Source organism: Hydra vulgaris, chromosome 06, assembly GCF_038396675.1.
Source record: "Hydra vulgaris chromosome 06, alternate assembly HydraT2T_AEP".
Taxonomy (NCBI): Eukaryota; Metazoa; Cnidaria; class Hydrozoa; order Anthoathecata; family Hydridae; genus Hydra; species Hydra vulgaris.
In genome coordinates this window covers 18,751,535-18,777,887 of record NC_088925.1, presented here as the reverse complement: position 1 = coordinate 18,777,887, position 26,353 = coordinate 18,751,535, and the positions used below count along the sequence as shown (strand labels likewise).

The following is a 26,353-nucleotide window of genomic DNA, read 5'->3' as shown; positions in this document are numbered from 1 at the left end:
TTTAAGAATGGCACACATGAGGTCAAAAAATGGTAAAAAAATGGTAAAAAAAAAAATAAAATAAAAAAAAAGGTTAATTAGGGCCGTGTGCCACCCTTGAGCAATTTTTAAATTGAATTATAAAAAATTCTAATATATATATATATATATATATATATATATATATATATATATATATGTATCATATATATATATATATATATATATATATATATATATATATATATATATATATATATATATATATATATATATATATATATATATGTATCATAGGTCTAGGCACCTCATAATCTTCCATTCTAGTCGTAAAAAAAAGTTTGAACTAAATTTAACCTTTCTTGTCTACAGTAGTAAGGACTGGAGGGCCCTTTCTCCAGTAACCGTTTGGTGGAAATAAAAAGAATACTTCTTTCATCATTTCAAGACAAAACTTAACTTTACTTTTTCTTTGTTTACAACAAGTTATAATATCACCAATGCTGTCTGAGAGATAGTTTAGTTATTTTTCAAAACATCATGAAAGTCTCTATTCAAGTTTTTTTCTCGCATAAACTCTGACTTGGTGCTCTATCTAACCAATTTGTTTCTTCTATAATTTATTTTTTCTATTTCTTCTATATTTCTGTGATTTCATTTGTTACCAAACGAAATAATAGAAGCAAGATCGTCGAATGTTTTCAAAGCGAAAATAGACAAATATTTTTAATAACTTGTGTTTCAAATTGGGTGGGAATTATATAGAATTCATTTTATTTTTAAATACTTTATTATATTTTTAAAAAAAATGGAATTGTTACAGCAATAAATATTACTATTGCTATTACTATAACCCAACTTTACAGTATAGAATACCTTCTGTAGAATATCCTGACTCTCTATTAATATTATAATTCAACAATAAACCTTCTTAAACTGCTTGTGTTTTGAACACAATTTAGTTAGGAGGGTAACATGTTCTGCTTTTTTTTTGAGCTTTTTTTTTTTTACATGCGTTGAATAAATTTTAGCTTTGTGCATTTGTGAACTGCTTCTGATTAGTTGGTACAAGTTACCTGCATGTTATATACTTTTTTGGGCTGAGAACAACTGCAGAATTTTCTTCAGTCTCACTTTTCTTTACAGTCAGTATGTCTACATTGCTTGTATTATCTTTTGAAGATCCTAAAAAACTGCTGAGTTAAATGCTTATAAGAGCTGCTGAGCTAGCTCTGTAACATTTACACCTCTCTGTAAGTTTTCCCCACTTTTAGGAAGGTTTCCTAGCGCTCTAACTAAATCTTCCTGACTTAAGAGCTTAATTCTTCTTGTCACCTTGTCTGTTATCACCAACCAAAATCTTTTCTTTTACCCAGTTTCTTTCTTGTTTAATCAATCTCGGAAGGATTCTTTAATGATGCTTTGGGTATTTTTTTTTTTAATTGGCTGGCAAAGATTCTAAAATTAACCTGTAAGTTAGTTATATTATATATTTTCCTTCACCAATATGTCATTTTCCGAAACACAACTAAAAAGATGTATGTACACATTTTAGCACAAATCCTTAGGTTTTAAATTTTGGTCACCAGATCTTTTCTTTTTATCATTAAAATGAAAAGAAACAATACCGCAAAACTATGCATATACTTGCATGCTCCGTACATATGTACAGAATGTATAATAAATTTTTTTTTTGTACACAAGGTGTACGCAGTAGTGCGTAATCAAAACATATATATATATATATATATATATATATATATATATATATATATATATATATATATATATATATATATATATATATATATATATATATATATATATATATATATATATATATATATATATATTATATATATATATATATTATATATATATATTATATATATATATATAGACACAGAGAGAGAGTTTAAATAATTGAACATAAATTTTTGTTAAAGTTTAATTTTATATATTTTGTTTTTTACATTTGGTAAAATATTATTGTTAAAATATCCTTTGAAAAGTTCAACTAAAATACTACATTAAAATGTACTTTATATATCCAAATTATGCTTTATTCATCTGCGTATCTTATATAGCCTCTTACAATTGACCTTATAATAATTGTTGTTACGTATACCATTTAAATATTTATGATTGTTTCTAGAAATGTTTTATTGATTTCTAATAAATTGATGTCTTTTCTGTTCTGTTTATTCATATTATTCCTTTTTTTTCACTGCGTGATTTTGTTTAAATCATTCATTTAATGTTCATTGAACGCAAGCGTTAACATCTTGGCAAATTCTAAAAATATAAATAAAAAATAATGATCAATTAATTCGAAAATGTTTTTAAAAAATTTTAACTTTAAGTTTTGACTGATCCCGTATCGACTTTCAGAGCTTTTTTGGATAAAAAAATGGCCAAAATCAACAATTTCTTTAAACATGCAATTAGTTTTTTTTATAACACTGCCCAACAGTGATTTTGTTTCGGAACCAAAATTAGTTATTTCTTACGTATTTACACCTTTTGAGATCAAAAATGACGTTAAAAATGACACATTAGCTCCAGATTAAGAAATAAAAGCAAAAATTTTCTCTCAAAGGTAAATTTTTTTTTTTTTCAAATTAATTTTTTTGTTTTTAACCATTTTTTTCTCTTTTACTAGTGTAAAATTTGACAAATCAACATGCCAAGGAAGTGTGCAAATCTAGTGAACAATTTTTATTACATTTGTGGTAAAATAACATTTTCCTCACAGAAAAGAACTATGATACCTCTTGTGAAGACTGCTTACCAGCATTTCTTCGATATAAAGGTCGGGAACCAGGATAAGTCATGGGTTCCACATATGCTGTAGCTCTTGTTCGTTTACACTACGAGAGTGGTTGAAAAATAAAGAGGTTTTTGGCTTTTGTTGTTTCTATGGTATAAAGGGAGCCTAAAAACCATATATATGACTGCTATTTCTGCTTGACCCCACCCATTAAGGCAGGTTTGTCAATGAAGAGTATAAAAACAGTCAAATATCCGAATCTTCCATCTGCTATTCAACCAATTCCACATTCGGATAGTTTACTAGTTCCTACTCCTCCACAAAGTTGCGAGTTAGAAGCAGAAAATGAAGGCAGAAATAAAGTAGACATAGAAGAAAAAAAGTCTTCCACATCAAATTATCCTGATTTTATGTTAACAGATGATATGCCACACAAATTGAGTCAAGCAGAATTAAGTGATTTTGTTTGAGATCTAGACTTGTCACAGGAAAAGGCAGAACCTCTAGGGTTAAGACTAAAGCAGTGAAATCTTCTCCAATTTGATATCAAGGTTACACATACAGAAAATAGCAGCTGAATCTGCTTTCTTTTTTTGAGAAGAAAAATAGTTTTGTTGTTTGCATTGATGTTATTGACTGAGATTGTTCATAGACTCTAAGCTAAGCTTGAAAGCTGCATTACTGCACAATAGAAACCGTCTTCCTTCTGTTACTATTGGCCATGCAGTTCATATGAAAGAGACTTATATAAACATAAATGTTCTCCTCAACTCAATTAATTACACTGAACACAAAAAAAATTTGCAGTGATTTGCAAAATCATTGCTATACTTTTAGGAATGCGATTAGGGTATACTAAATACTGCTGCTTTTTGTGTATGTGGGACAGTAGAGATACAAGTTCATATTAAATAAAAGAAGACAAGAATGGTCTGCAATAAACCTCAATACAGATGAAAAAAATGTTATTGCTGAACCACTCGTGTATCCAAAAAATATTCTCCTTCCACCATTACATATTAAGTTGGGTTTAATGAAAAATCTTGTCCAAGTTATGAACAAAGAAGGACAGGCTTTTAGGTATTTAAGAAGCAAATTTCCAAATAAAAGTGATGTCTAAATTAAAGAGGTTGTTTTTGTTTGGCCACAAATACGTCAACTTCTGAAGGATCCTGCATTTGAGGAAGTTTTGAAGGGGCAAGAAAAGGAAACTTGGTAAGCACTTTAGGGAGTGATTTGTCGATTTTTAGGCAACAAAAAAGATGATAACTACATTCAATTGATGAGAGTACCTCTGCAAAAATACCATCAACTTGGATGTAACATGTTCTTCAAGATTCATTTCCTCCACTAATACCTAGATCTTTTCCCCCTCCTCCCTGGTTGTGGAGCTGTAGTGAAAAACATGGAAAAAGGTTTCACCAAGTTATTTCTGTAATGGAACAACGATAGCAGGGTCGTTGGAACGAGGCTATGCTTACAGATTACTGTTGTGTGTAGGGATGCTCCAGAACTATTCGATAAAATGAAAGCAAAAAGGTCACGATCTAGCGACGATACTCGATAATCATCTTTATACCTATTAGCTTGATGATAATGATTTTTTGGTTTAAAACTGCTAGAATATATCTATAATAAAAAAATTAAATGGACTTTAAATATATTTTGAATATGTAAAATATGTCATATTGCTCTGTTGCAAATTAAGTGAAATAAAAATTCATTGCTATTGTATATCTCAGAAACTAGAGCTAATAAAAAATTTTCGTTGCCATTTATTTTTCCTAGCCCAAAATTAGTATAACTTGAATAAAATTGCTAAAGATACGATTAAAAAAATATTTTTTTTGTTGCCCAGAGTAATTAGTAGAATTCATGATTAATATAACTTTTTTGTTTTCATTTTTCTTAGTCTTATTCCGTGTTCCATTCGATGGAAATTTGTGAAGTTAGCCTTTTCATTTTAAAAATTATTTGGACGCATTAGAAAACTAAGCATTTTTCATGTTTAAAATTATTGATTCGTCGTTTCCAGGATAGGAAATATAGCATCGTATTTGACAAGCATTTTTTTTCTAGATGTTTCCAAGTGGACACGCGTCATCCGGAAGAAGTTTCCGTTAGACGTCTCACGGACGTCCAGGCTTCCCTCGGACGACGCTTGCCCACAGGGTTGGTAAATAAGTGTCCATTTTGCTTTATCAATATTGAGGGACAATCTGTTTTTCTTAAATCAATATGAGTTTTTTTTAATTCTTGTTTTATATTATTAAAAAGTGTATTTATGATTTTATTAGATTGAAATAGGTTTGTGTCATAAGCAAAAATTACAGTGGTTAATGTATATATATAATATATATATATATATATATATATATATATATATATATATATATATATATATATATACATATATATATATATATATACATATATATATATATATATATATATATATATATATATATATATATATATATATATATATATATATATATATTAGTAGTAGAAAATCACTTAACAAAAAAAAAAAAAAAAAATATTTTTCAGTGTCAGCAAATTCCACAAATGTGTCAAAATTTACAGTAGTTAAGACATTTGCAACTTCCTGTAATTTTATTTTTGGTATAAATTGAAGTTTTATTAATTTGATCATCCATTTCTGATGAATCTTTGTTGATGAAACACAGTGTTGAATGGAAAAAACTTTTGTTAAGTGATTTTCTACTACTAATACAATTGCTCTGTTCTTTAAGAACATTGAGCACTCTATTGTGTAGAATACTTTTTAAAGTTGTTTAAATATATATATATATATATTATTTATATATATATATATATATATATATATATATATATATTTCTTATATATGTATATATATATATATATATATATATATATATATATATATATATATATATATATATATATATATATATATATTATTTATATATATATATATATACTTCTTATATATGTGTGTGTATATATATATATATATATATATATATATATATATATATATATATATATATATATATAAAACGGGCTAGGATATTTATTCCGGGGGGAAATTCAACCCTCCTAGAATAACCAGGCGGGGCAAAAATTCAGCCCGAGTGAGCGGGCTGAATTTCACTCATATAATAAGCCCCTTAATTACATCTTTAAAAAATGTAGTCTACGCTATGTTTACCTTTCGTTTTTACTCATTTTTTTAATTTTATCTTTTGTTTGTTGTTGTTGTTGTTTTTTTTTACATATTTATTTTTCAATTTCTACAAATAGTTTTTATATTCTATTTACAATTAAAAGAAAAAATGATAACTTTTTAAAATTAAAAAAGTTCTTTCCCTTTTTTAAAAACGTTGCTTATGAGATATTTTACTTTTCACTGAAATGCTTTTAGAACTCGAATATTCAAAACTTTTAGTTTTTTAGAATTTATATTTGGAACAATCGTGATAAAAATTAAAAAAACGTGACTTCAAATTCTAATTTATTAATTTAAAAATGCGCATCTTATGTTTTAGTTACAACTTGCAATTTTAGGCATAAAATTTTTTATTTATCAAAAAATGTTGAGACCTAAGTCAGTAAACTGGAGTCAAAAAAAAGAAAAAAGTCAAAAAAAAAGAAGAAAGTCAAAAAACACTAAACTAAATTATTCACAGTCCTTGTCGCCCATAATTTACATCTCTGTTCCTTAATAACCCTTTCATTAAAAATTGCTCATAGTTTATGCTAGACTTTAAGAAAACTTTGGTTAAAAAATCATACAGATAAATATTTAATAAACATTTTTAACAACAGGAGTACTGCTTTTGTAAAAAGTTAAATGAAAATATATGAATAAAAAGAAATTTAATTTATTTCCTACTTTAAAACATTTTTTTTAAATTATAACGCAACTGTAAAAACCTAGTTTAAATTAGGTTTTTACAGTTGCGTTATAATTAAAAAAAAACCTTCCCCCATCCCCCTCCCACCCATCCCCCTCGTCACAAAATCGTAATAGTTTAGTAGCAAGTTTTGTATGAGTTGTCACAAAACCACTAACCCCCCCCCCCTAGAGCGTGACGTAATTTATGGACAACCCCAAAGGCTTGAAAATTAAGAACAAAAACTCCCTAAAACTACGCAATTTTTCATTGTTTTTTAATAACATCAGAGTAAAGCCGCAGGAACATATTTGTTCCGGTAGATTGTAAAATGCATTAGCCCAAAAACCAAAGTTTTCTTGTCTGACTACCCAAAGTTCACGGGAAAAAAACAGACGAAATATCGTCTGACTTTTTTAAGCTGAAACGGTCTCTCAGATTACAATCATAGTTAAAGAATTATACTTGAAGTGTTTATTAATTTCCTAATCTATTATTTAACTAAACTAAAAGTTTACTAACCTTCATAGTCAATTAGGCCATCACCATTAACATCGCCGTATTTTATTAAATCATCGATTTCTTTGCTGGTTGCGTCATTACCTAAACTTTTCATAACGGCGCGAAATTCGGTGGCACTAATAAACCCGTCTCCGTTAAGATCAAACACTTTAAATGCCTGTAATCATAAAAAATATTATAAACAAATTTATTTAAATTATATAATTAATAAATTTGGTTAAGGAAATTTAAAAAAAAATTAAAAGAACACAATAGGTTAAAAAACATTATGCTCAAAACAAGAAGGTATAACTATACAAAAGGTAAGAGTTATAATTCAACAAAAAAGTTTTGAAAACATTTTTTTTTAAATATGTTTTTTGCAATTATGTTTTATGTAAGATTTTACCTTCAAATACAAGTTTTGAAGGAAATTTAAATATTCAAAAAAAATTTTCTTTCAATTACGATTTTCTAATTACTTTATTGATTACGTTACGAGGTTTACATTTTGATGCTGATGAAGATGACAATCTTCAACAATTAATTAAACAGAAAAAGAAAAACCTTAATCATCTAGCTCGATTGATATCGTATAAATATCTTAAAAAAAGAATACAAAAATATAAAGATAAAATATAATAATTCCCAAAAAACGAATATAAATTTAAAAACAGTTAAAATTATAAATATCTTAAAAAATTATAATTATGAATATCGTAAAATTTGTCAAATGTTAACAATACTTTTTGATATTTTTTGGTTTTATTTTTGTATTTTTGCCTTAAATATAAAATATTTACAGTAGATGATTAAAAAAATAATATTATTATTTAAAAACATTCTTAACATAAAAATCATGTATTTTGTATAACACCAACAGCTGTAAAACATTTAGATTATTAAAAACTGTAGTTTACAAATTTAAGTTACTCTTAGTGTTACAAATTCAAGATAAAACCCTGCTATTCTAATGTCACCCAATACACATTGTTTTTATAATAGAAATAAATGTAAACATGGTCCTTGGAGTTTTGCATTACGAAATTCACATTCTTTTAGCCACATTTTTAGTTCTGCTAATCACTAATTTTTTTTTCTTTTGTAATCAAAGGTAAAAAAAACAACTTTTCTATTAGCCAGATAATTAGGAATTGTCTTTTGATGACTGTTGTACTTTAAATAGTCATGAGTATTGATTTCTTTATATCATATGTTAGTTTTTATTTTACGGCTGTTTTTTAAAAATGATTGTTTAATAAATTACTGGTTTTATAACTGTTTCTATATAACAATATGAGTAATTAACGCAATATGATTTCAAGCTAACAGTAGAAATAAGTGTATAATGTTTTTGGCTTCTTTGTTTTTCTTATTTAAATTTTTTTTTAACTGCTTTGAAAATCAAATTGAGTTTTATGTAATAGTTTATTTGAAATCAAGTGAGTATATTTTCGATTATAAATTACTTTTTAATAAATCTTAGAAAACACAAATAGATTTGAAATTAATACGATAAATAAATTAAGACGGTAATAAGACAGCGTTGCAATCGCCATTTTTTAAAACAGAATTGACTTGAGCGAATTTGAACTTAGATTAAACGCTTGCTCCTAATGGAACTCAATTAATAGTTTGAGACTTATATATTTTAAAACTACTTTCATAGTTATCTACTTACTTCAGTCAAACAGTTAATGTGATCATTTTTCTTTCTTGCGGCCATGCATCCCATAAACTCACCAAAATCTATTACATCATTTCGGTCTTTATCCATCTTGTTAATAAAAAAATACAAAGTATGTATCATTATAAAACTTTCTTAACACAAATATTAATGTTTACGAGTTCTCCAACTTAATTAAGTATATCTTAACAAAAAATCATTCTTTTAATTAATTAATTAAAGCATTTTTACAAATAAAAAACGAGGCACCTCTATCAGCATGTCAAAAAGTTCATCTTCCGTTGGATTTTCCCCAAGATTTCTCAACAAACATAGAAACTCTTTTGCATTTATAAAACCGTCTTTGTTCTTGTCATAATAACGAAAGGCTTTTTTGTAACCTTTAAGAGTTAGTTATTTTTTTGATATAAATAAAACATTGATATAAATAAAACATTGATATAAATAAAACATTTCTGAAATTTATTAAAGTTTATAGATTATAAACAATTTATATACAAATTGTAAATATAAATAATTGAAGAAACTTAAACAGCCCGCGAAATCCAAGTCCGCATTTGGCAGTACCGACGCAAAAGCCAATTTATCTTTACTGGGGCATACAGTCGTTGACAAGGTGAAAGGAGGGAGGAGGGAGGGGGGGGGGGGGAAGGTCAACTAAAGTTGACGTCAACAATTTAACTTTTTATATAAATTTAAGTACTTAAAAAAAAAAAGGAAAAAAGAGGATGTATTTTTAATTTTAATTTTTTTGGTGTGAAGGGGGCTAATCAAATATTGACGTAATTTTAAAGGAAAAAGGAAGTCTCTGGAAGTTTTTTTTTTTTTTCATTTTTTTCATTTTTTCTAAAATTCATTCATAACAATCATAGCAAGGTTATTAATTTATTCAAATGTTTACAAAACTTACTTTTCAAACGTCTGTTGTCCCTTGCGCTTTTTTATTCGAAATTTCAGCGCGATTATCTAGGTGATTGAAGAGTCTATTTTTTTTACTGAAAAAAATTTTTAATTTTTTTTTTTTAAGTTGTAGAGAATTTTTAGGCATATTTAAATGTATAAAAATCAAATAATTTTTTAAACAAGTTTTTTAAGAAACTTAATTTAATTGTAAAAAAGCTATTTCATTCTACCCTCATATTTGGTAGTATTCATAAAATATTAATGCATTCCAAAGATATGGGCATTTAAATTAACACTACAATATATTAAGTTCACTTAATTTATAAATCATTTATAAAATAAAGGTGTAAATTTATACCTAACATTAGGATACATATATAATAATCTATGATAATAATTTTATATAATCTGAAATATTATAAGGTGTTGTGTTAAATAATATATGCAACATAATGTTATATTATATGGTAAAGTATAATATAATCTGTAATATTACATAATATAATATCATTTGTAGAATATAAGTATTTGTATAATATTATATAATCTATAATGGTACTATATTTTATAAACTGTAGTTTTAAATGATAGAATATAATGTACAAGATATGTATATTATTGTAAATTATATGTATAAATTACAAGAGTAAAAAAAATTTGAATTCGGTGACTTGAGTATCCATTACTACTACTGCTTTTCTAAAAAGCTTGTAGAACCTGCTTAGTTGAGAACCTGCTTAGAGTTATGGTGTACAGATTCTGAATATCGCTCTGAAAATACTCCCAATGGCAGCTTGATTCTCTTTAAGAACAAGATATGATATTCAAATATGTGACTTTTTCATCCCATAGAAGTAATGTGATTGAATGCAGTCTTCAAATATTTTTGAGTTTCCTATTTTAAAATTTAAACCAAAATCCACCACTTGATATACAAAAAAATAATTTTATTTTTAATAAGTTTAAGTATAATCTTTTTCCATTTGTTTAACTAATACCTTTAAATTCCTTTTTATATGTTGCTATAGCATCAGCATAACCTTCATGGAGTCTCATTTTAAAACACATGTTTACTACTAAATGTCAATTTAGTGAAATTGCTTTAGGTTTAATAAAAGTTTCATTTTTAATTGTAATTAAATAGTTTGTAAAATATATAAGTGTAATACATATAATATTTTTACTTGCAGAAAATGATTTTAACAGATCAACAACTAGATAATAAGATGAAAAATGATTTAATATAAATTTTTCTAAACCAGGCAGTAGCATTTGAATATTTTTAGCATTTCTGTCATCTAGTCCACCTTCATTATACCCTTGCCAAACAGTTTCATGTGTTTTCATGTAGGAATTACATCAAGTACATACATCTCTCCAAAATCAACCAAAAAACATGAATATATAATATTTTTGTACAAATTTTTTTGATCCATTTTCAGCAAAATTTTGAACATTTTGAACTTATTTTTGATCCATTTTCAGCAAAGTTTTTATTCAAATTTTTCAGCGTATTGAAGGTTCTCAGTTCTCCAAAATTATTTTTTTATCACCATCACAAAATAAATAGGAATATTTTCTATCATGTCTTGACAAACAAACGACTATGTTAAGTAATTTATGATCTGCTCCCAATTAGAACTTTAAATTGTTAAGCTTTGTTTTCTCTATAAGAATTTGAATATTGAAGTGGCTTTTGCTAACATTTTTGGCAAAAGCATATAGCAGAACTTTGTTAACACCAATATTCTTGGTTTCTTTGGAGTCAAAATTCACTTCTCTATTGAAAACATTTATTACAATTTTTAAAGATCCTTGGCCACTATTTATTCCGGCACGGATAATGTTATAGTCCTCTTGCAGTGCAAATATGATCAACTAGAGATAATGGATCTTTGACATGCTCTAGATCTTTAATTACAGTATCCATAGTTTTATTTGTTCCGGTTTTATTCCTTAATAAAATCTCTTCTTTTTATACTACTTTTCCCGCTGTGTAGTATTTATCTCAAGCCCGTGACAAAATCTTAACTTTTTGGGAAGAACTAGATTCCACACCTAATCTACCTAAATCTTTTCTACGTTCCATTACTGTTGTATTAAATCTACAAACTGATATATCTTGCTTTCTTTTAATATTATACAATGTCTGGCTTGAAATAGTTTTCAGGATTTGCTGTTTTCCGATCTGTAGAATCAAAGGAGTTTCTCTGGTCGATAATGTCACAGTCTCGCCTACCTCAATGTTTTTGAGCTGTTGGATTTATTTCAAAGGTTTGGCAAGTACTTGTTTCTTTCTCAACTGTTTTCAAACCTGAAAAATGTAAATATAATTGCATAAAATATTCACACATACAAATAGCAATAATTAAACTATAAGCTGTTGACAGTATTTTAAGGTTCTGTACAATGTCACTTTTACTCCATTAATGTCAAATTCCAGGTCCGATTCTTTGATAAAAAATACAAATTTTATCAATAACTTTATTTACTACTTCAGGTTCATTAAGTTATATGTTTAATAAGTCCTAAAATTAAAACTGCAAATTTTAAATTATACTTATTTAAACTGTATTAAGAAATCATACTTTCTTTTTTACATCAATTTTTTCTTTTAATTTAATTGATCTATTCATAACTATTCTTTATAAATTATCTTGGTTTATTATTATTGGTTTATCGAGGTTTATTGCTTTGGATTTATTTCTTGACAAAATACATAGCAAACAGTCACATGCTGACACTGTATTGCCTATATATTCATATTTTTATTCTCTCTGATGTCAAGTAACCAATGATAAATATACTCCTTGTTTTGGCAGAATAAAAATAAATCTTGCAGCTTGAACATAACCTTATAGTATTTAAAAGAAGTCGGAGATTATTGTTAGTGTTAGCAGATTTAACTAAGGATTTCCAGTTTCCAGTTCAGTACATTTTAGGTTTTTACTGCTACAATAAACACAAATAAGCTTTCTTGAGGAGGAATGATCTCTTGGTTAGTCTGGCATATTTGATAAATTAATTATGCAAGTTTTAATACCAACAAATAATAAATATTATTTTTAACTAAACACTTTTTTCCTTTCTATTTGTCAATCAAAACATTGACCAGTGTTTCTTTAATTGGTCAACCCTCTTTATTAATTGATTTTTTCATTGAGACGTAAACCAAACAAGTCGTTCTTTTTATAATTTTATTTTCATGTTAACACTAAATATTTTTTTATAAAATTTCTTGAAACAATCAACTTTTCAACCTAAACGACCTGAATTTGACTAGCGGAGGTTGAGTTGAGTTGTCACTTGAGTTGATGCACTATTTGGTACAATAAAACTCGATGCCTTTTATATATAGCTTTGGAATGCATGTTTGACAAAGCCAAACCTTGCATTTTGAATTTTCGAGCTGATATCATTCACTATTATGACTCGCTCAAGCTTCATTCAAAACATTACGGCACTTTTTACACATGGCTTTGTTTATTGCTGTTGTTGTCGTTGAAGTTGCTGCAGTCGATTGACTTTTATTTTTAATTTTTTGTTTGTTTCATAGTTATGTATTTCATTGAGAAAAATTTCTTGCGTGCATGAAGCAAGTCTGAGTAATGAAATATTGGCTCTGATACTTAACTTATGACTACACCAGTTAATGAAAAGCTTGTATCTTTTTCCCTGGTGTGTCGTTGGAAAACAATAAGACTGAATTTGATTTTGCAAATAGTTGGTTACTGAAGCAATGACATCATTATAAGTTCTTTGATGAGTGTATCTAAGTTGTTTCAAAATGTTGCAACAATCTTGTGTTTGAACCTAGCCGATTGTTTCATCTATGCCTTTGACACACCTATAAAAAGTTGCTACTGGTATAATGAATGATTGAGCAGCTTTCTTGAGTGAAAGTTCGTCACTTTTTATTTTCGCCATTGAAAACGCGACTTCAGTGTTTTTTGTTTTTTGTTTTTTTTTTGTGGTTTTTATGAGGCATATTTTATATTTGAATAAATTTGATAATAATCATTTAAAAGTTGAACGAAAAATTTAGAAAGATTCATTGGTTAGTTAAGACATTTAATTAATAAAAGCCCTATTTACCAAACGAATAATTGACATATTTGGTTTAACCTCATATTTCACCGCTTCCGCTTTTAACTCATACCGGAAAATTTAATTTTAAAAAAAGATTCTTGACCGGCATAAAAAGTTATTCAAGATATGTTTTAAGTTCAATGTGCGGCCGTGGTGCATTCGTTACAACGCTTACTATATAAGCAAGAATTCTAGAAACAAGCTATGAACATACTTAGCGCCATCAATAAGGAAGGAGGCTATTTAAATGCTTTTCCGCGGTGCTCTGTGACAAGACCGTAAGGTCTTCTTGAAGCACCTAAAACAAAAATTAACCCTTTCGTGACGAGTGACCCGTATGGCGGTTCATAAAATTTGTTTCTAAATGACGAGTGACCCGCATGGCGGTGCATAAACAATTTTAAATATTTCAAATCATCTATAGCAATTGGGGAAAACTTTAAACTCATTTTTGAAATGTGAATAATATCTTAAGTTAATCCTTCAAACCGTTTGTTAACTGCATTTATGGATCGCTCAAAAATTAATTTTAAAAAATGACAAAAACAGATAAAAAGTATACTGTCATGAATGAGATCCTTGATATTTTTTTCAGTGATAGTGGTGAAGATTTTTTTTGTTTGATCACCAAAATAAATGTATCATTTATTTAAATTAGAAAAGGGTATGTTTATGTATTTCTTCTTTATTTGTTAAAGGTTACATAGAGAAACTATATATTTTTGTTAATTTCAACATGATATATTTTGATCACGTTACTAAGATAATAAATTTTTTTTTTTAGTTTTTTAATTTCTTGAAAGCCAATTCTTTGACAAAAAAAACAAGGTCTTATTTGTAAAATTCTGACTAGTAATTTTTATTTTATACTCTTTTAATTGATCATGATCCTAGATCGTTATTTTACGCGCAGTCATATAGCTGTTTTTAAGTCAGTCGCGAAAGGGTTAAAACATATAATAAATTTCACTTCCAAAAGTTTTATGCCCATTTTTTTTCAAAAAAAAAAATTATTTCGCAACCAAAAATTTGACCATTCATAAAAAACAAGCTATTTATTTGTATCATCTTTATTTTATATTATCTTTTTTAGAAAAAGTTCTCCTCAACATAATAAAAAAATATATGCAAAATGTTTATCCAATAAATAAGGAGCAAAAGAATAAACATTTCCATGGCTTATTTCATTCTACCATCTATTTCATTATATCCGCTTTTACTATATTATTTTAAAAACATATTAAGAACATATTAGGCTTTTTAAAAATTTAAATAATTATTTTAAGTTAATTTTTCAATATTTATGAGTTGCTGCAATTTCTTCTATTAAAAAAATTTTTTTTTTCAATATGAGCCATCTTTATAATGCTTTATAAAGCAATTAAAAACAAAAAAAGCTACAGTGTTTTGCAAAGAAAACTCTAAATATGTCGTGGCCTAACAGAATAGTTATTGCAAAATAGAGGTTTAACTCTTGCGGCTTTCAAAAAATGATTTCGTAGAAGTCAGACAAAGAAAAAAATTTCTGACACTGTCAATTACAACAAAGAAAGTTCTGCCAATTACTCCGACAGTATTAAAGTCCAAACAACATTAGGACCTTTTATAAAACGGTTAAAAGTATTCTAATTACCATGATAATTAAACACATTATGGTCAATTCAAAAATTTGCTATATACTTACATAAAGTATAATTGTATTATTTAAAACATTATCGTTTAAAGCTATGCTTTTATAAAAGAATGCTTTTAAAGCAATTAATCTTTCGTAACAGTATACAAAAAATCGAAAGCAAAATTTTGCCGAATTTCGGCTAATAGTGCCGACCTAAAACCCTTAAAACGTTTTAAATATGATTTAAATTGCTCGCTAGAACTTAATGTGTAGTAAGCAGGTTAATTTTAAATTTTAAAAAAATATTTTGTGAATGTTAATATGGAAACAATTTTTTAAAAATTTTAGTTGACCTTTTTGTACTAATATTTAAAATTTCTTTGTTATGTTAACATGTTTAATCAAAGTTTAAAAAGAGAAGAAATACTTGTTATAACTGAAATACTTTTTATAACTTGAACCACAATTTGTAATATGTTTTCAGGTTACTGAAATCATACTTTTCAATCATGTTCTCAAGTTACTAGAGCCTTAATTTGGCGGCATGTGCTCAAATTGAAATTCAGTTTTTTTTATTCGTTATTAAAAAAAACTTATTGCAAGAAAAACTAATTAAAATTCCAAATGTTTCTTTCCCTGAAACTGACCGTATGAACATTGATATGACCGTATGACCCTATGCTTGAAAACTTTGCTCATTTGAAGATTGAAAGCTGTAAGCAAAATGATTGGACCACTCAAAGTTATTTTAGGCCCAAAAAGCACTTGAGTTAATAAGCTTGAATTTTTCAATTTTTTTCAATTTTAATAACGTCCTAAGATGCTTTTTAGGCCAGCAGTAGAAACTAAAAACTCTACACCACAGCACCGCACCACCGCAGTGAGACACCATTCAGATAGGAAATTACAAGTATTTTTTCCAGCCACTGATTTACTTGCGAGGCGTACAAATACCTAAATGAGGAGAAGATTTTCTTTTTACTTGTGTGTTTTATATTTTGTATTTTTTAATGTTCTTATCTGTTGCGGTTTTTATTTAAATTTTTCGATAATTGATTGAAATCAGTGAAATCAGTTTGACCCGGTTTTTGGTTAACTATTTAGATAAATAAATGCAAGGCAAGTGCGAAGGAAGGGGTGTGTGGGGAGGGGAGGGGGAGGTTGACCTCCCCTTCCCTCCTTCCCCATCAATGAAATTTTGTTCATTTAGTCGCAAAAATTGACTCTTTCGAACAAATCAGTCGGCATATTTTAAAAAACAAGGACTTTTTTTTTTTAGTCAGCAAAAATTTAAATAGTACCTCCTTCCCCACGTGACACCTACACGCGCCGGCCAAGGATAATACAAAGAGAATCCATTTTTAATGAATATCAAATGAATGTGTTTTTGCAATTAATGGAATAAGATTTTTTCAGTCGAAAAAAAATATTTGGCTTAAACAACACCCATGAAACGCATAACATACAGGAAGAGGAGGCAAACAGTACTTTAGTTTTCTGAACGTTGTTAACAAGCCAAGAATAAGATAAAAACTTAAGATACGCGATAAGACTGAAATAGTCTTTTTCTTGCCCTACCCGTGTATTTACATTTTATAATAAATAATTTTATAAATTTTTCTTTATGATGAAATACATAATAATAATAATAATAATAATAATAATAATAATAATAATAATAATAATAATAATAATAATAATAATAATAATAATAATAATAATAGTAATAATAATTGTTACAATAATTATCATAATTGTTACAATAATAACCTAAAAGATACTTTTTGTAGAGCATGTTTTTGGTTTCCGTATTTATAACTTTACTTGCCCGCTAAATTATAAAGTATTTAAAACTGAATTATTAAATATGAATATTTGAAAGACGGGGAGAAGCCATATCCAAAATCTTCATTATGCACAAAAACGCATCTAAAATTATACAACATTGAAAAATTATTTTTATTTTACCTTTAATTTCATCAGCAGTCAAAGATGCTATAAACTGAAATTGCTCATTCTAAAGATTATACGTAATATATATATATATATATATATATATATATATATATATATATATATATATATATATATATATATATATATATATATATATATATATATATATATATATACATCATCATCATCATCATCATCATCATCATCATCATCATCATCATCATCATCATCATCATCATCATCATCATTATCATCATCATCAATACACATGGAATATTTTGTTCTACTCGAAAGCTCTATTTGTCAAGCTATTGTTTTCTACTATTTTATAGTGATTAACTCTTGAAATAGTACATTTATTATCAATTACATGTTTATGAAATATTTGTTTCTAATTCTATTATTTAGTTTTTTTAAACCAAACAGAAAGTTTCGTATGTTTAAAAGTTATTTCTTTAGATAATTCATTTTATGTATCAAAACAAATCTATGGTCTGTAATCACCATAACCATCACCGATAACGGTGATGGTTATGGTGATTATAGACTCGAAAACTTTTGATTTTTCGTTTTTCTTGTAAAACTTATAAGGGGTTATCAAAAATAAGTTGAAAGAATATATTGTTTTTTTGAAAATATTGTTTTTTGAAATAGTTAATACTCCAGCTATTGATTCCTAAAGTATGGGTTAAGGCAAACTCTTAAAAAAAGGAGAAGGGTGGGAAATTGGTGGCATTCAGTAATTTCTTGTTCTTACAGCTAACGGCTCTTAAATCTTTATTTTTAAGATAATAATTTGTATTGTAAGAGTTTCTTTTATCTGTTTTATGTTATTATTACTTTATTTAATATCATTATGCAATACTTTATTTGACTCTTGTTTTAATTTTAATTTTTAAATTAAATTTTCAAAGAAATGCACGTATGCCTCTCTTTTAAAATCAGCGAACCAGATTGTGCATATTCTGTAATGCATTTCCTGTATAGCGTTTCCAAATACTAAAGTTTGACACTCTTTAGAAAAAAAAAAGTAACAAAAATGCACGCTTCTTTACAAAAAAATTTTTTTTGATACTTTACAAGGAAAGATTAACACAGTAGGGTTAAAGACGTAGTAGTAGGGTTGAGCAATTTTCATAGTAAAAGTTTGAAAATAAATATTCCTGAGACACGAACGGTGTTCTATTAATTATAACACAAAAGTAAAAGATGATTTTGAGCTTTGAATGTGTTTTTGAGGTTCCTCTTGGACCCAACAAATTTGACGGATCTTATGTTAATGAAGTTTTTTTTCCAGAACCATGTTAACCTGAGATTCAAAAGAAGCGGAAATATTGGCTGGCTTTGAAAATATAATTAGTTTTAAATCCAAATTAATGTTATAAAAAATATGACTTTTTTGCATCAAAAAATCCGCTCTTTTAACAAAATTTGCAATGAATCAACTTTAAAAAATTTTAATTTGACGAAATTAATATTTTCAAACCAGCACCTTATCTTTTGAGTATTAAAAACAAAAACAGCAACCTCAGTTACGCCGTATTATATTCCAAATATCTTCATTTTTTTTTTTTTACTCGAGCTTAGTAAATATTTTATAGTAACTTGGAACAGATTACTTTTAAAGTGGGTTTTCATTCATTATTTGAAATGTCGGTTACTTGAAGTAAATTCTTATTTCCTGTGGAAGTTTGAATAACCGAAAATTTACTCTATGTGCTTTAGATCAGATGTTTAGCCGGCAGTCAATATTTAGAAATTAAAAAAAAAATGTAAATTTAATTATATGTTAAATTATTTAACTAAAGCAATGTGTTAATAAATATTACAAAAGTGTTTGTTTCGGCTTTTTGTTAAACTTAAATTTATGATTGATTCATTTAAACTTAAAACAATTGGAAATCTTTTATTAAACAGTTTTTTAGTTAAGTTCCGACTTTTAATTAATATCGACATATTTAATGACGGAGTAATTTTCATGATTTAAACTCTAAAAGCATTAAAGAAAATAATAAAGCCTATCGGGCAAGGAAAGGAAGAAATAATCGCGTGAGCATACTTAATAAAAGTTTTTATTTGTCTGAAGGAAAACTGTGCATGCACACGTGATTATTTTTCCGTTCCCTTTCCCGTTCCCGTAGAAAAACGGATGAGTGGAAACTCACCTTTTTGAATTGCTTTTGGTGTATATCAGCAATGATTTAGTTTTCTTAGACAATATAACATACACAGCATAATATAGATGATATTCTCGTGTCATGGTTATTAAACCTAATTAATATAATTACAATAACGTCGCATTGAGATACACGATCAGTGCTATTTGTATTAATTGTGTCAATTAATGATTTTTCTGTCTAGTATTGTTCTTGTTGGCTAGGATACTATTTAATTAAAACCATTTAATTGTAAAATGTTTTTGAAATCAGTGTTTTTGTTTGCTAATAAGTAATCGATGTTGAAATAATCAAAGAAAATATCTATCTTTGACTCACGAATAAACTAAAACAAACTCCGGTGAAACGTTTATTAAACCCAGGGTACATATGTTTTGAATTTTCAGGCGGTTTATAAAAAGAAACAATAAACAAATTTCGATATTTTAATAATAATTTTAATAACAATACTCTCCATTGTTTTATCATCAAAACGCCTCTTGTATTTTTAGAAATAATTCTAATTTTACGAATCTAATTTATCTAATATAATTCCGTAACCTTAAATAGTGTACAAATCGTTATTATAGTAAATATCGGTAATAAAAGTTTCTGATAAAGTCAGTATAACTATGAAGCAATCCTGGTAAGTTTTGGTGTAAAACACATTTTTGGGAAGATTTATTGAATTGACCTTTCAATTTGATAACGACTTAAAAATTTGATCATTCCATAAAACTAAAAACATGAAAGTTTATTAGATATTTTCTTATCTCGTATTCTGTTGCATAGCAAAACTAATCGAAATAGATGTTGGGCAAAATAATCTGCGCACAAAAAATTAAAATATAGATAGAATCATCGCTTGCCTTATTACACCCGCCATATTATGAAGCCATCCTAATCGTTTTTTATAAAAAGTAATATGTTTATTACCAAATTTTAAAACACCCGCCATATTATGAAGCCATATTAATCATTTTTTATAAAAGGTAATATGTTTATAACCATAACTAGTGTCCAGGAGACCAGCCACTTATAAAACATTTTTAATAAATCAGTCAATTCTTAATCGAGGCTGCATATTCTATAATAGCGAGCCGATGATCATAGATTTTTTGATAAAACGGCAAAAATGCCAAATTTAAAAAAATACTATTTTTGTTATTAATTATTAGCTAATGTTAGTTACAATAAATTTACGATATAAACTCAAAAATTAATTTTTTAACCCAAAAAATATATATGTTTAAATAACTTCTCCGAGTTTGTTTTAGTACTGCATACAAGGCTATTGCTGTCAATTTTAATGTCTAAAAATAACAGGAAATTCAAATCTCTCTCGGGAAATTCAAAAGCGTCATAAAAAACTTTATTCTGTCTGAAAATTAAAACGAAGTAAAAAAAATCAGACGTCTTTGTTGAAAATACTTTATAGTAATAAATTTTAATATGTATAATCTGTACATATCTATAATAACCACCTGATTAACTGATAATAAAATTTTGCTCTGTGTATTTTATTGCAAAAACATATATGTTTAAGTATGCTAGATTGTAGAAATAGTAATGTTATTTTTTACAGTAATGCTGAAAACCTCTCTTCAGTAAAAATCAGCTTCTGCGATTATTTTCCTAGAAAATTAAAATGATGTTTTCAGTGTTTATAGTGTATAAGGTCCAACGGCAAACGGATTAAATGTTGAAACTCTTTTTTTTTTTTTCTTAATTTAAAAAAAATAACTCTCAGAAAAAAACTTAAAAAACATTAGCATTGATTATAATAAACATAAACGTAGAAAACATAAACGTAGAAAACATAAACGTAGATAACATAAACGCAGAAAACATAAACGTAGAAAACATAAACGTAGAAAACATAAACGTAGAAAACTACGAATGTGAAATCATGAAAAATCTAAATGAAAATCTGAAATAAAAAAAATTAAAACAAAACAGAAAATTTGATAAAATTATTTTACGTTATAAAATATCAAAAAAATTGAGGAGCTCATCTGCAAAACGCGCTAAGTTACAATATACAAATAAAAATTTTGAGTTCGTTCTTTTTTCCACGTTCTATAAACTTAAATCTATCTTCTATTTAAATAACAGAACAATTAAAAAATTTTTGCTCCTAAAAATGGGCAAAGGAAAAGAAAAAATCAATTTCTGTTGATACGCAACTAAAAGTAGTTTAGTTTTTTGTTGTTTTCTCAAAATCAGTTTACTCGGACTTCTGCAAATGAGCTCCTCAATTATTCAACTGTTAAAAAGGTTGGTTGTTTATTTGAGCAGCATCATTTTGTATTTTAAAATATAAATTGTTTTTTTATCAAAATATTGGCAAAGAAAAAAAAAAAAAATCTATACCTTACAATTTGCTGCGTTCATCTTTCTCAATTAACCTCTAACCAATAAACTTCACTTTTTTAACAAAATACGCCGTCAAAATGGGTTTTGTAGTTTTTTGATGATTTTAGCTGATATAAAAATCCTATAAAATAAGTCTTGTTAAATAACTAATTTTCATTGATGAAAAAAAGATTATCAAAGAAAGTAAAGCATCAACATGATTCCTTTTTACACCAACCTGGTTTCGTAACTTTATCTGCCGTATACATTAACACCTTTCCATGTAACTTTAAAAATTCAAGTGCTTTTTATTATCACGCATAAAATTGCTTTAAAACGGTATTTCTACTTAATAATCTATAAAATGTTTTACATTGAAAGAAAATGATATCAATCTCTTATACGAATATATTCTAATCTTAAAATCAATAAGAGGAGAAAGTTTTAAAAAAGATTATCGTGATAATTATACAATAAATAAATGAGTTGGGTGGGTTTAAAAGGATTGCTAACTTGATAAGAATGGTAAAGTTTTAAAAACAAATTTTTAATGACATTTTAATTTTTGATTAATTCAAAAGTTTAAGCTGGCCTGATGTAATATTTTGAGCGTGTTTGCAAATTTAAAGATCCAAGCTTCAATATCTGGTTACATTTGTGGCGTCGGTAAATGTAACTGTGAATTCCCAAGTAAAATGGTCTTCATCGGTGTTCTGTGACAAGAACGTTAGGTCTTCTTGAAGCACCTTAGTAACTAAACACACACACTTATACACACTTACACACACACACACACACACACACACACACACACACACACACACACACACACACACACACACACACACACGCGCGCGCGCGCGCACACACAAAATTATAAAAAAATTTAAAAATATATGCAATAAGATATTTGTGGGCAAGTTATGAACTTAACTATAATTTGTAGACTTTATTTATTAAATGTAAAAGTAAAAAAAGAGATAAAACCAGGTAACCTAAGCGTTAATGTAACTTAATGCTAGCTCATCGGGAAAATACGTCCGTTGGATGTTTCACGACGTCTATATGACAAACGTTCTGTACCCACTGGGAGGTAACTTAAACGATTATGTAATTTAAACAAAAAAAAAAAGAACAAACGTTAAAAATTATATTAAAATATAAAAAGAAAATAACTTCTAACATATATCATGATAAAATAAAGTTATTAAAAATAACTTTAGCGAAAAATTGTAAAAATACTAGTATTTTTACCAACATTCGAACTCTCCATAATTATAACGAAAAATCAATTATAAATTTGACTGCAACAGATATCGGATATTCAAAACAGTTTTCTTGGAAAAACAAATAACAAATTATTAAAACAAAATTTTGTGTTTGATAAACATCAAAAGGAGCGCGGATAAAAGTTAGCAACCTTTTTTTTATTATTTATTTGAAAAAAAAAAAAAATTAACAATTTTATAGAGCAAAAAAAAAAAAAATAAGACAAAAAAAAAAAAAAAAAAATAATAAGGTGCTCATAATAGCGAGTTATATAATGTGTCATTATGACTAAGCCATTTTTTTGGACGATCGAATTTTTTTTTTATGGATGAACTGGGTCACTTTTTTAAATGAGCACTACTAGGGTTGGGAATCCCGGGATTCCGCGGTTTTTAACAATCCTAAAATCCCGGAATAAAGCATTTAATCCCGGGAATTTTATAAAATCGTTGTCGGTTGAACATTTTAAAATAAATATTTCATTGATTGAGATGTGACTATTTTCATATTGAAAATTCCTGAATTATTTTTTTTTGTTCCATTGCAATTAAATTCAAGCTTTACAAATTCGAAATTCTGGCAATTATGTTTATGAAAATTTGGATTGATTTTATTATGATAATTGAAATATATTCGCATTTACATTCTTAAAACTTGTCGGTGCTTAATCGCATTTATTCAAATTTTTTAAAATTTTAATGTCGAATAGATTTTAATTGTTTGCGACTATTTTTAGTACTAGTTTTAATTAAATTAGAATTGCTGGTTATTTGAACAGTAAATTTTCTTAAGTTATAATGTCTCCTAACATATAATATGACAAAAAAAAGTTATTCCACGGTTTAGAAACATTTCTTACGAGAAGATTGTTGGTAGACAGCAATGTGTAAGTATACTACTGACTATAAAAATATTTTAAAAATTAGAGGTGGCTCAACGAGGTGCCATACGCACTTACTATCCGTCCATGAAATTAATCTCACCTTAGCTACTATTTCAGCAAACAAGCCAGATGAGCCACCAAAAAAGAATACCAAAACCAATTATTTTCCGATATTGGAACAAGAAAAAAATCTTTTCCTGCAAAACAGACCTTGATGGTGTTTCGTTCAATGTTATATGCCGTTCTAGTAATATACGTGCAGGTCTTATAGCTACAGGATTCAAAAGTTTACCCACAACAGTCAACATTGATCGTAAAATGTGTGTAGATTAAAGCAAAAAAATTAAGAAATTTTTAATAACTGAAATAGCCGGCAAAAAAATCCCTAGTGTAAGGGAAAAATCTACTTTTTCTTTTGATTAATAGACATCACTACGTAACCGTTGCTTTCATGAATATTAATTAACATGCATAAAATTGTTATTTCTGGAGCTTAGGCTTAATTTGTATAACAGGATCAATGTCTGCAGATAAGTGTATTAAGCTATTAAAACCAAAGCTTGCACAACATGGACTTGATTTGCGAAAAGATTTTGTTGGTATTATGAGTGACGGAGTGCGATGAAAAAAGTTAGAAGAATATTACCTGTAAAAAAACAATTATGTTTTGATGCGATGAAAAAAGTTGGAAGAGTATTACCTGTAAATAAACGGTTATGTTTTGCCCATGATGTGCAACTGACCGTTGTTGAAATACTATATCAAAAACAGGATATAAAAAGAAAAATAGATCAGCAATCAACGAAGACAAAAAGAAAGTAACTCTTTTTTTTAGAGAGTAACTCTTGCGAGGATGATGAGGATTTTTTTTAAACCATTTTTAACAATTAATCTGTTGATCTCAATGCTAGTCATATTAGGCATCGAGAACACAAAATGATGTTACTGAGGTATGTTGTGGTCCAGTGATCAAAAAGATACAAAAATAATTAGTAATGTTCAGATGATTACTAAAAAAAAATCTTGCAGAAGTGTGTTGTGGCTAATTTTGGGAAGCAAATAACTCTAAAAAAAGACTAGATGGGACAATCTTTTGCCATCCTTCAACGCGCATTTATTAAAAAGTTGTATAAAAAAAGGCATTAATTGATATTAATGCCTTTTGTATACAAACATTTTTGTATTCAAGTCTACCACCAGAAGGTGAATCTCTGGCTTAAACGTAATAAACAACAAAATACAAAATACACGCACTCATGTATATATATATATATATAGATATATATATATATATATATATATATATATATATATATATATATATATCATATATCATATATAACATCTTAATAAATAGTGCTTTCTAAACATATTTTGAATACGTTATTAATTTTATTAAAACTTTACTTGAATAATGTGTTAAAATCAATCAAAAACAGGTATTTAAAAATCCCGGATTCAAAAACTTATTTAAGCTGCCTCGATTTTGAGTGTAAACCATCTTTGCTAGTTAAGTTTTCTTGGGGAGAAGTAAAGAGAACTGTTGTTGAAAAAGCTGCTACATAATTTCTTGACAATTGTAGGTCTTACTTATCAAGAAATGATATTGTCAGGGAAGATAGAAAAGAGTTAGCAGAGCTAGTGGTCAGCTATCTTTCTGCTTCTAACATTAAAATTAAATAGACTGGAGCTGTTCATCATGCGAGATTTCTACTGAAATCTCTATACTATTTAAAAATGTAAATTCTTTCAAATCAAATCGATTTACTTTAAAAAGTATATATATTAAGTTGATAACAGAATTTGTAGCTAGCTTTTATGCAAAGTGGTATCTGCAATCAAATGATGCAATTAAAACTCCTTATATGGATGTTACTGCCATTTATCAAATGTATCAGTATAAAGCAGTATGTGCAAAACCAAATGTCATAGATGCTGTGTCAAATTCATTATTCAAACATACATGGCATCTAGACTCAACTCTGATTCCTTTAGCCTTGCAGGATGATGGCGTTGCACTAGAAGAGAAAAAAAAATTGCTGCTGCAATATTATCATATCCAAAACCAGCGTAATGCTTTTTTGAAATGAAAAATAAACAGAATAAAGATATAAAAAAAGTGTTAACACTTGAACTAAACATTCATCAACAACCTCATAGATTAACTCCTTTAATCGATGAATTTTCCTGGTTAATATTTTAGTTGATTGGTTTAGATGTACAACGAATTAAAGACTGTCTGACCTTGCCACCTTAGTATTAGCAGACACAATCTTCACATAGATCATTTCTAAATTTGGCAAAAAGT

The 26,353-nt window shown here is 27.2% G+C and overlaps 1 protein-coding gene across 1 annotated transcript; it reads right to left on the bottom strand.

Annotated features, from left to right (window-relative positions):
- Window positions 1–1,963: 1,963 nt before the first annotated feature.
- On the bottom strand, window positions 1,964–22,288 carry LOC105845059 (calmodulin-beta). The gene is made up of 7 exons (XM_065799450.1): window positions 22,132–22,288; window positions 21,912–22,035; window positions 17,395–17,443; window positions 9,069–9,199; window positions 8,814–8,909; window positions 7,154–7,310; window positions 1,964–2,274 (listed from the first exon to the last, which is right to left on the bottom strand). Exons 2-7 carry the CDS (start codon window positions 21,930–21,932, stop codon window positions 2,234–2,236), a joined length of 495 nt encoding a protein of 164 aa, XP_065655522.1. The 5' UTR covers window positions 21,933–22,035; window positions 22,132–22,288; the 3' UTR covers window positions 1,964–2,233.
- Window positions 22,289–26,353: the final 4,065 nt, after the last annotated feature.